This window comes from Mustelus asterias, chromosome 16 (assembly GCF_964213995.1).
Source record: "Mustelus asterias chromosome 16, sMusAst1.hap1.1, whole genome shotgun sequence".
NCBI lineage: Eukaryota > Metazoa > Chordata > Chondrichthyes > Carcharhiniformes > Triakidae > Mustelus > Mustelus asterias.
Genome location: NC_135816.1, coordinates 77,104,070 through 77,121,128, shown reverse-complemented (window position 1 = coordinate 77,121,128; position 17,059 = coordinate 77,104,070). Strand labels below are relative to the sequence as shown.

The window sequence follows — 17,059 nt, the reverse complement described above, 5'->3', positions numbered from 1 at the left end:
TGATAGAGGTGTACAAGATGTTGAGAGGTATAGATCGGGTGGATTCTTGGAGGCTTTTTCCCAGGGCTGAAATGGCTGCTTTAAAGTGCTGGGGAGTAGGTACAGAGGAGATGTTAGGGGTAAGTTTTTCACTCAGAGGGTGGTGGGTGAGTGGAATCGGCTGCCGTCAGTGGTTGTTGAGGCAAACTCAATAGGGTCTTTTAAGAGACTTCTGGATGAGTACATGGGACTGAATAGGATTGAGGGTTATAGGTAAGCCTATATATAAGCCTAGGTAGGGAGGGACATGACCGGCGCAACTTGTGGGCCGAAGGACCTGTTTGTGCTGTATTTTTTCTATGTTCTATGTTCTATTATCAGCGGTTATTAGAATTGTCACAGCAGAAACCTCCAGTCTCCAGAGTGATGTCAGAAATTATTGGTGGTTATTGAGCTAAACTGAATTGAATTGAGTGCATCTGCATGAGTTCATTAACTAAAATGGTGAAGACAAATAGTGGCTTCCAGCCACGACCAATGAAGCTTTCCCAGTATCTTACTTGTCTGTACAAATGAATTGATTATGTAAAAATGTCTTTGTAGCTTTCTCTGAACCTTTTTTTATTCCAAAGTATGAGACTTTAAGCTCTTTTCCATTATTACATCTTGGCATGAAGTTAGAATTTTAATAGACAAATAGCATCTTGTGCCTGCTGCACAGTCTGTTTTAACCCTTATACAGTGGACAAAGAATTGCGAGTAGGCTTCTTATTAGTACAACAATATTTATTTAAATACACAATCAATAATAAGTTATCTTACAGAAATACTCGAGTTCAAGTCCAATACCAGACCTTGACTTAACTTTGTGTGACTGGCAAGCACCCAAGCAGCTATCGGCCTTTATCTGTGCACTGGTCTCTGTAGTCCTCTGCATAGTCTGGTCCTTTGGTCGTGGTCTGACACTCTGGCTCTGGTCTTCCTTCCTTCTCGGGTGTGGTGGCTCTCCTCGTGCTGGTCGTTGCTGGTGATGGTCGCCATTGTTGTAGCTCGTTCGTGGGGTCAGAGAGAGAGAGAGAGAGAGCTTCTTCTGTTGTGCAGCACCTTTTATCCCTCCTTGGTTTTGTGTCCTTTTGGTTGGTCTCCTGATTCTTGTCAATCAATCGATCAGGGCTTTATCACCCTGATCGATAAGAGTCCAATCAGGTGCTGCCACACCGATTTATGGGTGTGTACCCAGAGCTCCGAAAGCTTGTGTGGCTTTTGCTACCAAATAAACCTGTTGGACTTTAACCTGGTGTTGTTAAACTTCTTACTGTGTGTACCCAATGGCCATGCCTGTTGGTGCTGGAGGCACGTAGGTCACATATCTCTCTCCCAAATAAGGGATTAAGGCTCTCCTTTGTCTGATAAACAAGTATGTTTGACCAGAGAGTGTCCATTGTCTTGGGATGACCTATTTCCTGTGTATTCAGTCGTCTGAGCTGCAGCCTGTTTATCTCTGTCTTTTAAACTGCAGCCTGCTGTTTCAGTGCTTGTCCAATTATCCCAGCGTGCTCTGTAAATCGCCATTTTAGGTGGCCTGTTTGGCCACAATCTCCATTCAAATTGCCCCATGGCTGTAAATTTTAAGATGAGACACCTCTTCTGTTATAGGTATCCTTGTTACAGATTGTTTATGTTTTAAAACTGCTGCCAATCTCGGCTGATATTGGGGAGGTGTTCCAATAAGGATGGCATCTTGTAACAATATGCTCATTACCAAAATCAATTATCTTTCAGAATTGCTAACTTCGATGTTGAAATCTATGAATGGGAAACTCTGCTAGGGTTTACCCCTCCAGTTATTATCCTGTGACTTAGTTAGAAAAAGAGACAGAGAAGTTTGTGCGGATGTAGCAGGAGTTCTGGTATAAGTAGCTTTGCTGAGATCCGCCACTGTGGGTTCAATATCCAGCTCTGCGAGATACGGTATCTGGAACTTCCTCAGTGGTGGTGTTCAAGATAGAATTCCACCCATCTCTCCAACTGTTTATTGCTGTCCGTGATGACATCCACTGCCTTTTTTGTCAGTGGAGCCATTTTCTTTGCTGACAGATTTGCTGCACTTTTGATCCCTTCATTCATGCCCCTGATATTTCATGTCAAAGGACATCTGGCTATTCCGGCAGCGTTGTAACTAGTAGTCATTAGTCTGGCTGTTTGTTGGACTTTACTTTGAGCAGCCCTGAGTACACTCAGGATTTTCTTGTTCGGATTTCTCTTGTAATTAATGAGAACGGACCGCTTGGCTTCAATGACAGGATCCATCACAGTATGTTAGCCTTGAACCAGTCTGCATTTCTCTGCTCTTGCTTCCCATATGTTGAGACTGTGGTATTGTAGATGGCCTCTTGAAGTGTGTTCCATTTCGGAAAAAGAACATAGAAGGGAAGTATAATCTAAATGGTACTATTTTGGGGAATTTGCAAAAGAAGAGAAGTCTGAGGATGTATATTTGCAAATCATTGAAGGTAGAAGGTCAAGGCAACAATGCGTACAATATACTGTGCTTTCTAAATAGGGGCATTGTACACAAAAACAACAATGTCATGTGGGGAGATAGTGTTAAAGTCAGTGGAGTAGTAATCCTGAGACCCAAGCTAATGCTTTGAGGACAGGAGTCACATCCCTTCACTGCAGCAGGTGAAATTTAAATTCAATTGATAAATTGAATATGAAACCACTCTCAGTAATGGTGACCATAACAACTATCATTGATTGCCATTAAAAACCCATTTGGTTTACCAACCTTCTTTAGGAATGGAAATCTACTGCACCTACCTGACACCAGACCCACAAATGGCACCAGAAATGGCCAAGTAAGCTATTCAGTCCAAGGTCAATTAGGGATGGGTAACAAATGCTGGCCTTGCCAGCAGTATATGCTAAATCTTTACAAATCACTGGTTTGGTCTTAGAACATAGAACATAGAACAGTACAGCACAGAACAGGCCCTTCGGCCCACGATGTTGTGCCGAGCTTTATCTGAAACCAAGATCAAGCTATCCCACTCCCTATCATCCTGGTGTGCTCCATGTGCCTATCTAATAACCGCTTAAATGTTTCTAAAGTGTCTGACTCCACTATCACTGCAGGCAGTCCATTCCACACCCCAACCACTTTCTGCGTAAAGAACCTACTTGTGATATCCTTCCTATATCTCCCACCATGAACCCTATAGTTATGCCCCCTTGTAATAGCTCCATCCACCCGAGGAAATAGTCTTTGAACGTTCACTCTATCTATCCCCTTCATCACTTTATAAACCTCTATTAAGTCTCCCCTCAGCCTCCTTCGCTCCAGAGAGAACAGCCCTAGCTCCCTCAACCTTTCCTCACAAGACCTACCCTCCAAACCAGGCAGCATCCTGGTAAATCTCCTCTGCACTCTTTCTAGCGCTTCCACATCCTTCTTATAGTGAGGTGACCAGAACTGCACACAATATTCCAAATGTGGTCTCACCAAGGTCCTGTACAGTTGCAGCATAACCCCACGGCTCTTAAACTCCAACCCCCTGTTAATAAAAGCTAACACACTATAGGCCTTCTTCACAGCTCTATCCACTTGAGTGGCAACCTTTAGAGATCTGTGGATATGGACCCCAAGATCTCTCTGTTCCTCACAGTCTTCAGAACCCTACCTTGACCCTGTAATCCACATTTAAATTAGTCCTACCAAAATGCTGGAATGTTATGTTAATGTGTGGACAGTGTGTAATAATATAGAATATTACACACTTTAAAAAGGATATCAAGGCCCTGGAAAAGGTACAGAGAAGTTGAGCTGAGTGATGCCTGAGAAGAGAGAGAACAGTTATGTGGAAAGTTGGGAGGAGGTGGAATTGTTTGCCTTTGACCTGAGAGATTCAAGTGGAATTCAGATTATGAGGGATTTTGATAGAATAAGTAGGAAGAAACTATTTCCTTTGGCAAGTGTGTCAGGATAACAAGACCTCGTACATTTAAAATAATTGGCAAAGAAACTGGAGGGAAGGTGAGGAGAAATTCCTTCACACAGTAGGTTGTTAAGATCTGGAATGCACTATCTGAACATGTGGTGAAATCAGATTCAAATCAGTAACTTTCAAAAGGCAAAGGAAATGTACTTGAAGAGGACTAATTTGCAGGGCTAGTTGGATAACTGTTTCAAAGAGGCATCGCAGACATGATTGGTTGAATGGCCTGCTTAGCTGTATGAGTCTCTCTTTCCATATTTGCTGATATCAACTGTCCAATACATTGGTGAGCTTAGTAGTGCAGTGGTGCCACTGTTTCTCAGGAGGGAATGGAAAGCTAAAACCCCTGCTGATGAGCAGCATTTTTTTTTTGGTGTATATGTCTCTCAAGGGCACTTTCATGATGACACTCAATAGTGATTAATGCAAAAATATCAGCTCCTGGACTATCTCTGAGGAGATGTTTGAAAGGATGAATTACACTACCAAAGGCAGACTGAAAATGTAAATGCCCCTTTGTAACATTCAACCGCATGCGATAATTCAGATGAATGCACCTTTTAAATTTGTGCATGAATGATATGCCAATTTATAGAATATGAAATGAAACTTAATCGGTCTGTTTTGCTCTGGTTAGTGTTGGAATTAATACAAAAATGTTAACAATGCTAAATTTCTACACTCAGTCACTATCCTACTATCTTGTGGCAGAAGATTGATTAACTGGTCAGGGACTTCATGTACATTTATGTAATTTGAATAATACACTTTGCCATTTTCTGATTTCCTGAAAGCTTCTTGACTGCTTCTTATTGACCTGCAGGGCCTTCTGTGCTGAAAAATATAATCAATTAAAAGTTTGACTGACATGTTTCAGATTTTAGCTCTTTAGTAAAGCCTAAGTTTTGGCATTGGAGCTGATCATGGGATGGAAGGAGACTTTTGTCAAACATTGTATTTTAATTGTTATCTTGGATTGCCTTTATCCAAGTACTTCAAGTAATTCAGAGTTACCTAGTTTGAGAGCTTCATTCAAACACAAAAATAGGCACAATTTCCTGGCACCTTTTGCCCAATGAAATGGCATGCATCATGACTTGACAGACATAGTTTGCAATGCCCTGATGCTTGGATACAAAGAGTAATAACTGCACAAAAGGAGGCCATTCAGCCCGTTCAGTCCATGTCTAAAGATGCGGACTGTGGGGGAGAAACTGGACACCAGATCCTGACAGTCATAAATCTCTTTCCCCTGCTATCTGCCAGTACACTTCCATATTAGGAACCCCTCCAAGCATAATTCCAGAATACACCATTCCTCTCTTTATCCTTTTGCAAAGCTCCATATATTTACATCCTGATAGCTGCTTGTCTGATAATGCAACATTAATCTTCTCAAAGGAATCCAACATCGACATTATCACTTTCTGGACTTTTTTCATATCCTGTATGGCTCAGGCAGAACATCCACCATAATAGCATACCTCTTTCTGTTAACACCTGACTGTCAAATGATGACTGTCAAACCATTCATCTCCTCGAGCCTGTACTTCAGTTAAATCATGGGTAATCTGTAGCTCATCTTTCTTCCATGTCCCATTGCCCACTCATTCTGGTTTCCTCCACCAGAGAAAATACTTTCTGTGTCCCTCTCTTATTGGGTCCCTTTATCATTTCAGCACTTTGATCATTTTCACCACATAATTGTCTGAAGACTATGCAACGGTGGCGATTCTAAAGTGCAGCGGGCCGTGAGACTCAAGCGGAGGCCATGGAGCGGCCTTCCCACTGGGTGCCACGGCCTCTGCGCATCTCCGGCTGCTGGATTTCCAGCGCCGCCAATTCCGTGCCAGAAATCAGCACGGAGCTGTCCAGATTATTCAAATAATGATTTTCAAGTAATTAGCCTGGGACTGAAGTCTCCGGGCTTGCTAGCCTCTACCCCCCCCTCCCCCCCCCCCCTCCGCCCCCGCCAGGAGTGTTTCACTCCAGCAGGGTTTACAATAGCTCCCCACTAACGAGGAGCTGGCAGCCCAACCCCGCTGGAGTGAAGGGGGAGGCGCCATGGAGGCTGCCCAGAGCATTGTGGGTAAGGGGGGAAGTCCCCTAGGCATTGCCAGCTTGGCAGTTCCAGTCTGGCCCCCTGGCACTGCCCAAGGGGCAAAGTGGCAATGCCCATGGGGCACCTTGGCACTGCCCACTGGGCATTGGACAGATTGAGAGGCGGGTGGGGTGGGGGGGTTGGGGGCTGGTCCAGACATGGTCTGGGAGGACAGTGATCAGGGGGTTGCTGTGCTGGCCAGTGATCGAGCTGGCCAGTGATGGGAAGGCCAGCAGTGTGGGCCTACTGCGCATGCGCCTATCTTGATGCTGACAGATTGGTAAATTCGCAATGGATTGCTCAGCGCTATTGCTGCCAGCCTCTCCAATGGGAATAGGCCCCGCCCCCTAATTGTTAATGAGATTCACGCGAGTGCACTTTGCGGTGCACAGAGTGTGGGAGATTCATTTTGAAAATCCCGCTGAAAAAAACCCAGCTGGATTTACTCCAGTTTTTACACGAATCAGGCACCTAGAATTTTTTGGGGAGAATCCCACTGAACATGTCAGGCTTCTGCAACCTTCGGGCCATGGTATAATTCTGACAAATCTGCACTACAACCCTTGCAATGCTAATATGTGCAGGGCACAGTCGTAGGAATGACCCTAAGCCGTGATGGTCGTTTGGAGAGTTGGTGTCGACATGATGGGCCAAATGACCTCCTTCTGCGGCATGACAATTCTGTGATGTACATTTTGAGGTCCGTTGCCTAAAACTTAATTCTGTACTCCAAACAGGGTTTAACCAAGGCTCTGTACAACTGAAGCATCATTTTTTCATCTTTGTATTCAAACTCCTTCGAGTAAAGGCAAACAGTCCATAAGTATTTTAATTTTTTACACTCTTCCACGAGGTTTTAGTAATTTGAATGCCTGGTCATGTAAACATATTCTGAAAAATTATTGTTCCATCCAGTCATGTGCTATGTGATAACCAGCACACACTTGTACCATGTGTGACCAACCAATATACACCTGTAGCATGTGTGGCCAACATCTGAATTTTGTAAGATCATTTTCTTTTCTTACTGCATTGTGGAAAATTTCATAATAAATAGTCTTTTATTTTCCTGAAATATTGTTACTGGGTGGCTGCCATCCAAATCTGGATGTTTATACATCATAATATCATTCCTGTGTCAGTTTTAAATCCCAGTCCTTGACATTATCTTGCATTGTTATCTTTTTTCAGTATTGCTGGATATGTCGACCTTGCAACTGTTTTTTGATCTCTATCATTGCATTCCCCCTTCACTTTCTCCACTGGTAAGTCTTGATGCATGAATTTGACTGTAATTCCTGAAATATATTGTATAGCTTAGCTAATAATAACTTTATTAAGCAGTACTTAATTATCTCTGGGACATGGGTTTAAATCCAGCCCACACTAATGGGATGGATATTTGCTCTGCTTGTTGGTCATAAAGAGTGTTAAGCTGAATCCAGCTCTTTGTTAGTATGGCTTGTAGCACAAAACTACCTGTAACTTGTCATTAAATTGGCAGTCTCACGCAGAATGGCCATTGGATGAAACATTTCACAGTGGTGATGTGGAAGTTGTTTTTTTTCAGTTGGAACTGAGGCACCTTGTTGGAGTAGGGAAGAGAGAGATTTACCCTGACCACTGCTTCACCTGATGTTGGAGTGCTTGACACTGTAACTGGTACTTGGAAGGAAAATAAACTGAAATTTAAAAATATGAGAGATAAACTTTGTGAAGGGTTCAAGTGTAGGTGACATATGGGTCACTGATCACATAGTTATAGGGTCATAGAGGTTTACAGCATGGAAACATATTCTTCGGCCCAACTTGTCCATGCCACCCAGTTTTTAACCATTAAACTAATCCCAATTGCTTGCATTTGGCCCATATCCCTCAATACACATTTTAGCCATGTAACTGTCTAAATGCTTTTTAAAAGACAAAATTGTACCCACCTCGACTAGTGCCTCTGGCAGCTCATTCCAGACACTCACCACCCTCTGAGTGAAATAATTGCCCCTCTGGACCCTTTTGTATCTCTCCCCTCTCACCTTAAAACCAATGCACTCTAGTTTTAGACTCTGCTACCTTTGGGAAAAGATGTTGACTATCTATTTTATCGATGTCCCTCATTATTTTATGGACCTCTATAAGATCACCCTTAAGCTTCTTACGCTCCATGGAAAAAAGTCCCAGTCAATCCAGCATCTCCTTATAACTCCAACCATCAAATCCCGATAGCATCCCAGTAAATCTTTTCTGCTCTCTCTCGAGTTTAATAATATCCTTTCTATAATAGGATGGCCAGAACTGTACACAGTATTCCAAGTGTGGCCTTACCAAAGTCTTGTAGAACTTCAACAAGATGTCCCAATTCCCGTATTCAGAGTTCTGACCAATGAAACCAGGCATGCCGAATACCTTCTTCACCACACTGTCCACCTGTGACTCCGCTTTCAAGGAGCTACGAACCTGTTCTCCTCGATCTCTTTATTCTCTAACTCTCCCCAACACTCTACCATTAACTGAGAAGGTCCTGCCCCCGATTCGATCTACCAAAATGCATCACCTCACATTTATCTAAATTAAACTCCATCGGCCCACTGACCCAATTGATCAAAATCATGTTGCAATCCTAGATAACCTTTTCCCTGTCCACTATGCTACCAATCTTGGTGTCATCTGCAAACTTCCTAACTATGCCTCAAATTTTCATCCAAATCATTAATATAATTTAAAAAAAACAGCACTGATTCCCTGAGGCACACAGCTGGTCACAAGCTTCCAGTTTGAAAAACAACCCTCTACAATCACCTTCTATCATCAAGCCAATTTTGTATCCAATTAGTTGCCTCACCCTGGATCCCTTGAGATTTAACCTTGTGCAACCACCTACCATGCAGTACCTTGTCAAAGGCCTTGCATGTCCATGTAGACAACGTCAACTTCACTGCCGTCATCTACCTTCTTGGTTACCCCTACAAAAAATTCAGTCAAATTCGTGAGACATGAGTTTCCACTCATAAAGCCATGCTGACTGTCCGTAGTCAGTCCTTGCCTCTCTAAATGCCTCTAGATCCTGTCTCGTAGAATGCCTTCAAACAACATACCCACTAGAGACATCAGGCTCACCGGTCTGTAGTTCCCATGTTTTTCCCTGCAGCCCTTCTTAAACAAAGGCACAACATTTGCTACCCTCCAATCTTCAGGCACCTTACCTATGGCTGTCGATGATTCAAATATCTCTGCTGGGGGACCCGCAATTTCTCCCTAGCCTCCCACAACGTCCTGGGATACATTTCATCAGGTCCTGGGGATTTATCTACCTTGATGTGCTTTAAGACTTCTAGCACTTCCTTTTCTGTAATATGTACACTCCTCAAGGCATCACAGTCTATTTCCCCAAGTTCCTTAATATCCATGCCTTTCTCAACAGTAAATACTGATCAGAAATATTCATTTAGGATCTCACCTCGATGACCTTGTTGATCCTTAAGAGGCTCTACTCTCTTCTTAATTACTCTTTTGGCCTTTATGTATTTGTAGAAGCTCTTTGGATTCTCCTTTGCCTTATCTGCCAAAGCAATCTCATGTCCCCTTTTTGCCCCCCTGATTTCTCTCTTAACTTTACTCTGACAACCTCTATGCTCCTCAAGGGATCCACTTGATCCCAGTTGCCTATGCACATCATATGCCTCCTTCTTCTGTTCGATCAGGGCCTCATATCCCGAGTCATTTTGGATTCCCTACTTCTACTAGCCTTGCCCTTCACTCTAAAAGGAATATGCTTACCCTGAACTCTGGTTAACACACTTTTGAAAGCCACCTACTTACCAGACGTCCCTTTGTTTGTCAACAGACTCCCCCAATCAACTTTTGAAAGTTCCTGTCTAATACATCAAAATTGACCTTACCCCAATTTAAAATTTTAACTTTGTGTCAGAGCTATCATTCTCCATAGCTATCTTAAAGCTAATGGACTGATGGTCACTGGTCCCAAAGTGATCCCTCACTAACACTTCTGTCACCTGCCCTTCCTTATTTCCCAAGAGGAGGTCACATTTTGCCCCCTCTCTCGTCGGGTCATCCACATACTGAATGAGAACTTCCTTCTGAATACACTCAACAAATTTCTCTCCGTCCAACCCTCTAATGCTATGGTTGTCCCAGTCAATGTTGGGAAAGTTAAAGTCCCCTATTAACACCACCCTAATTTTCATGGTGCTATCTGTAATCTCTTTACATATTTGCTCCTCAATTTTCCACTGACTATTTGGAGGTCTGCAGTACAACCCTATCAAAGTGATCCCTCCGTTCTTATTTCTCAGTTTTACCCATATAGAATCAGTGGGCTTGGATATATCCCCTCTCAGTACTGCCATGATGTTCTCCCTAATCAAAAATGCAACTCCCCTTCCTCTCTTACCTCCTGTTCTTTCCAATAGCCTCTGTACCCTGGAACATTGAGCTGCCAGTCGTGCCCCTCCCTTAGCCATGTTTCAGTAATAGCTATAACATCCCAGTCCCATGTACCCATCCATGCTCTGAGTTCATCTGCCTTGCCCATCAGGCCTCTTGCATTGAAATAAATGTTGTTTAATCTAGGCTTCCCTGGCTCTCTGCTCTGCTTTCTCAGACCATATGTCCTGTGATTTTTTGTACACTCTCCCTGTGTTTTAGCCTTACTGGACCCATTCACTGAGTTATCCACAGTCTTTGTACTCTGTACTGTGGCCCTTTTTGGTTTTTGTCTTTAGGATCTCCACTTTCCACTTTTCCCCTTACTGCCTTGTCGTTCATGAGTTACAAAATCCTACAATTGTATGTCATAAATGTGGAGCATGTAGAAGGATATCACCTTTCTTTTTCAGTTAATTTTAATATATTTTCATGTTACTCAATCTTCGATTTTCTCCTCCCACTTTCATACTAGTGACAAATTTTCCAAATTGCTCAGACTAAAGATTGCAATTTTCCTCTAGGCTCTTGCCTCTGCCAGAGTAACGTAGTTTAAACAATTGTGCCCCGATTCCATACTGATTTGCTTGTCTGACATGCGCGTGCACATACACACACTCTGCAGTTTTATGCAACTGAGGCTTGGAACTGTAGAAAAATGTGACAGAAGTGACGTGCATTTGTTTATCACCTCATTGGTAGTATTTCACAATCGATCAACTCCGAATGGCCTACTCTTGCTTCTAGTTTCTATGTAATTCCTCTTGATGCTCCGTTATGTAGCAATCAAGTTGATCAATTTTCACAGCAAGATTTCACAAGTTACAAATGGGATTGAATTATGTTAATCTATTTTTATGTTAATCTATTTTTAGTTGGGGGAGAAATGTTGGAGAGGGCACTTGTTCTATATGAAGTGGAAAAATGAAATTTGATTCAGGCTAGCAATAGTATTAACAATGGTAATAACAGATCTCCGCAAATTTGAACTGCAAGCAAGTGTTTTCTATTCCTACTATTGTTTAGTTGAATCGAGGTCTTGAATTCTGATATTCACTGACATTCAGCTTATCATTATGTTATTGAAAGGCAACAAGAAATTGGATCACAGACACTGAAGATTTAATTTTGAAAAGTAAATTGCCTTTTCATGATGAAAGATTTCCCTCTTCATTTTAAGCTTAGGTGGAGAATTTAGATGCCTAATTTGATTCTAAATGAATTCAACTTTGCTCAGGTATTAATTGATATCCAGTTGTTCCAAGAGCGACAAGAACAGGGAGAGTCTTTACTCTTTGTTGAGATTTATTTTCAAATTATATCACATGATTCCATGTGCTTAAACAAAGGAGACTACAATGGGATGAGGGAGGAGTTGGCTAAGGTAGACAGGGAGCAAAGACTTTATGGTGGGACAATTGAGGGACAGTAGAGGACTATCAAAGCAATTTTTCACAATGCTCAGCAAAATGTACATATCAGTGAAAAGGACGGACTGTAAAAAAAGAGATAATTAGCAATGGGTATCTAAGCAAATAAAGAGTATCAAATTGAAAGAAAATGCATACAAAGTGGCAAAGATTCGTGGGGAGCGAGAGGATTGGGAAATCTTTAAAGGTCAACAGAAAGCCACGAAGAAAGCAAAAAAGAGAAGTAAGGTAGATTATGAGAGTAAACTAGCTCAGAATATAAAAACAGATAGCAGAAGTTTCTACAAATATATAAAAAGAAAAAGAGTGGCTAAGGTAAACATTGGTCCTTTAGAGGGTGAGAAGGGGAATTTAATAATGGGAAAGGAGGAAATGGCCGAGACATTGAACAGGTATTTTGTGTCGGTCTTCACAGTGGAAGACACAAATAACATGCCAGAAATTGATGACAAGAAAGTTATTGCAGATGAGGACCGAGAAACAATGATTATCATTAAAGAGCTGGTGTTGGGCAAGCTAATGGGGCTAACGGGAGACAAGTCTCCTGGCCCTGATGGAATGCATCCCAGGCAGGGATGGCGGGGGAAATAGCAAATCCACTCATAGTAATTTACCAAAATTCACTGGACTCTGGGGCGGTTCCGGCAGATTGGAAAACAGCAAATGTGACGCCACTTTTTAAAAAAGGAGCTAGACAAAAGGCGGGTGAGTCTAGGCTGGTTAGCCTAACTTCTGTAGTGGGGAAAATGCTTGAATCTATCATCAAGGAAGAAATAGCAAGACATGGATAGAAGTTGGCCCATTGGGCAGATGCAACATGAGTTCATGGAAGGCAGGTCAAGCTTAACGAATTTAGTGGAATTCTTTGAGGACATTACAAGCGTGGTGGACAACAGGGAACTGGTGGATGTGGATTACCTGGATTTTCAGAAGGCATTCAACAAGATTCCACACAAAAGGCTGCTGCATAAGATAAAGGTGCATGGCGTTAGGGGTAATGTATTGGGAGTGCAGGTAATGTCTTCAGATGGATAGACAGCTGGTTAGCAGATAGGAAGTGAAGAATTGGCATAAATGGGTCTTTTTCTGATTGGCAGTCAGTGACTAGTGGGGTTCCGCAGGGATCTGTGCTAGGATCCCAACTGTTCACATTTTATATATATGAATGTATTATCTCCAAAGTTGCAGATGATACAAACTTGTGTGTGAGGGTGAGCTGTGAGGAGGATGCAGAGATGCTTCAGCTTGATTTGGACAGGCTGAGTGTGTGGGCATCTGAATGGCACATACAGTATAATGTGGATAAATGTGAAGTAGCAATAATAGGAATTCAGATTATTACTTGAATAGGTGTAAATTGAGAGAGGTGGATATTCAATGAGACCATGGAGTCCTCGTGCATCAGTTGCTGAAAGTAAACACGCAGGTACAGCAGGCAGTAAAGAAGGCAAATGGTATGTTGGCCTTCACAGCGAGAGGATTTGAGTATAGGGTAAGGTATGTTTTGCTGCAATTTTATAGGGTGTTGGTGAGGCCACATCTGGAGTATTGTGTGCAGTTTTGGTCTCCTTTTCTGAGGGAGGATGTCCTTGCTATAGAGGGAGTACAGCGAAGGTTTACTAGCTGATTCCTAGGATGGCAGATCTATCATATGAGGAGAGACTAAGTCGGTTAGGATTATATTCACTGCAGTTTAGAAGAGTGAGAGGGGATCTCATAGAAACTTATAAAATTCTAGAAGATTTAGACAGGGTAGATTCAGAAAGAATGTTCCCAATGATGGGGGAGTCCAGAACTAGGGGTCATAGTTTGAGGATAAGGGGTAAACCTTTAAAAACTGAGGGGAGGAGAAATTTCTTCATTTGGAGGGTGGTGAATGTGTGGAATTCACAACCACCGAATGTAGTCGAGGTCAAAACGTTGTCTGATTTCAAGAAGAAGTTAGACATAGCTCTTGGGTTTAAAGGGATATGGGGGGAAGGGGGGGATCAGGATATTGAACAAAGAACAATACAGCACAGGAACAGGCCCTTCGGCCCTCCAAGCCCGCGCCGCTCCCTGGTCCAAACTAGACCATTCTTTTGTATCCCTCCATTCCCACTCCGTTCATATGGCTGTCTAGATAAGTCTTAAACGTTCCCAGTGTGTCCGCCTCCACCACCTTGCCTGGCAGCGTATTCCAGGCCCCCACCACCCTCTGTGTAAAATATGTCCTTCTGATATCTGTGTTAAACCTCCCCCGCTTCACCTTGAACCTATGACCCCTCGTGAACGTCACCACCGACCTGGGGAAAAGCTTCCCACTGTTCACCCTATCTATGCCTTTCATAATTTTATACACCTCTATTAAGTCTCCCCTCATCCTCCGTCTTTCCAGGGAGAACAACCCCAGTTTACCCAATCTCTCCTCATAACTAAGCCCCTCCATACCAGGCAACATCCTGGTAAACCTCCTCTGTACTCTCTCCAAAGCCTCCACGTCCTTCTGGTAGTGTGGCGACCAGAACTGGACGCAGTATTCCAAATGCGGCCGAACCAACGTTCTATACATCTGCAACATCAGACCCCAACTTTTATACTCTATGCCCCATCCTATAAAGGCAAGCATGCCATATGCCTTCTTCACCACCTTCTCCACCTGTGACGTCACTTTCAAGGATCTGTGGACTTGCACACCCAGGTCCCTCTGCGTATCTACACCCTTTATGGTTCTGCCATTTATCGTATAGCTCCTCCCTACATTATTTCTACCAAAATGCATCACTTCGCATTTATCAGGATTGAACTCCATCTGTCATTTCTTTGCCCAAATTTCCAGGCTATCTATTTCCTTCTGTAGCTTCTGACAATGCTCCTCACTATCTGCAAGTCCTGCCAATTTTGTGTCGTCCGCAAACTTACTGATCACCCCAGTTACACCTTCTTCCAGATCATTTATATAAATCACAAAATTTGATGATCAGCCATGATCAAAATGAATGGCGGAGAAGACTGCTTCTAGTTTCTATGTTTCTAAGTATTAGCATGGATAGAGTATTGGTTAACTAACAGAAAGCAAACAGTGGGGATAAATGGGTGTTTTTCTGGTTGGCGATCAGTGACTAGTGGTGTGCCTCAGGGATCAGTGTTGGGATCGCAATTGTTTACTATTTACATCGATGATTTTGAGTTGGGGACCAAGTGTAGTGTGCCAAAGTTCACAGATGACACTAAGATGAGTGGCAGAGCAAAGTGTGCAGAAGGCACTGGAAGTCTGCAGGGGGATATAGATAGTTTAAGTGAGTGGGCAAGGATCTGGCAGATGGAGTACAATGTTAGTAAGTGTGAGGTCATCCATTTTGGTAGGAATGACAGCAAAATGGACTATTATTTCAATGGTAAAAAATTGCAGCATGCTGCTGTGCAGAGGGACCTGGATGTCTTTGTGCATGAATTGCAAAAAGTTGGTTTGTAGGTGCAGCAGGTAATGAAGAAGGCAAATGGAATTTTGTCTTTTCTTGCTAGAGGGATGGAGTTTAAAAACAGTGAGGTTATGTTGCAGCTTTATAAGGTGCTGGTGAGGCCACACCTGGAGTACTGTGTACAGTTTTGGCCTCCTTACTTGAGAAAGGATATACTGGCTCTGGAGGGGTGCAGAGGAGATTCACTAGGTTGATTCCGGAATTGAGAGGGTTGGCTTATGAGGAGAGACAGGGGCTATACTCATTGGAATACAGAAGAATGAGGGGGGATCTTTCGAAACATATAAAATTATGAAGGGAATGGATAAAATAGAAGCAGCGAGATTGTTTCCACTGGCAGGTGAAACTAGAACTAGGTGGCATAGCCTCAAAATAAGGGGGAGCAGATTTAGGACTGAGTTGAGGAGGAACTTCTTCACCCAAAGGGTTGTGAATCTGTGGAATTCCCTGCCCAGTGAAGCAGTTGAGGCTACCTCATTGAATGTTTTAAAGCAAGGATAGATAGATTTTTGACCAGTAAAGGAATTAAGGGTTATGGTGAGCAAAGAACAAACAAAGAACAATACAGCACAGGAACAGGCCCTTCGGCCCTCCAAGCCCGCGCCGCTCCCCGGTCCAGGATTGAATCGTGAATCCAGGATCCCCGCCCAATTTTCCAGCCTATCTACATCCTAATATCCTATCCACCGAGCTGTCCCTCACAGCTACGATGCTTTGTTCATCACAACCTATTAACTCACCCCCACCCCCCCATTCCAGACCATGTGATCTCCAGGGAGAGGCGAAAACCCAGAGTGAAAACCCCAGGGCCAATATGGGGAAAAGAAAATCTGGGAAATTCCTCTCCGACCCCCTGTGGCGATCGAAACGAGTCCAGGAGATCACACTGGCCCTGATCAGAAAATGCTTCCCAACCCTATTCATTTCCACTTCTGCTTTACGAACACCATCTGAATTCCCTGCCCCCGAGACAGGTTCCCAACTATCCGCAGTCTCGCTCTGTACTCTGTAACAGGCGGGTAAGTGGAGCTGAATCCACGAAAAGATCAGCCATGATCTTATTGAATAGCGGTGCAGGTTCAAGGGGCCAAGTGGCCTACACCTGCTCCTAGTTCTTATGTTCTTATGTTCATTATTTTCCAGGTACTTTCTTGTTTAGCCCAACTTGCTTCGGTGAGGAGGTCACTGTTTAGCAACACGGAAAGAGCGACTTTCCTTACTCGCCTCATGAAAGGAGTGCGGAGAATACTTGAAAATCCTCAGGTATGATTTAAGAAATCTGATACCGCATAAGGTTATTTTACCATACAGTCATAATGAAACTTCAAATGCTTTGAAAGATTGCTAGTGTTGGAACATACAGAATTCAGCCTTGAATACAAATGATTCGGAATTCATGGTAAAGTTTAATGGGCAGCCATTTGTTGTATTGGTACTGCCACTGAACTGCTGTCTTCAAATATCATGTTAGCGCAATTGGACTGCAACAATATCTTTCCCTTGAGGATAATCTGACCCAAATCCATCACATAGCTTGATGCATAGACAGACGTAACAGGAATCAGTGTTGGGCCCGCAACTATTTGCAAACTTTATTAATTACCCCGATGAAGGGATTGAATGAATGCATGGTTGCTGAATTTGCTGCTA

General features: G+C 43.0%; 1 protein-coding gene across 1 annotated transcript in view; it reads left to right on the top strand.

Annotated features, from left to right (window-relative positions):
* LOC144505369 (ran-binding protein 17-like) overlaps positions 1 to 17,059 on the top strand; it is a 1,005,849-nt gene that overhangs the window by 162,945 nt on the left and 825,845 nt on the right. The window contains exons 9-10 of the mRNA XM_078231487.1: positions 7,270 to 7,343; positions 16,553 to 16,672. Of these exons, the coding sequence (XP_078087613.1) occupies positions 7,270 to 7,343; positions 16,553 to 16,672 (194 nt within the window). The remainder of the gene's footprint in view (positions 1 to 7,269; positions 7,344 to 16,552; positions 16,673 to 17,059) is intronic.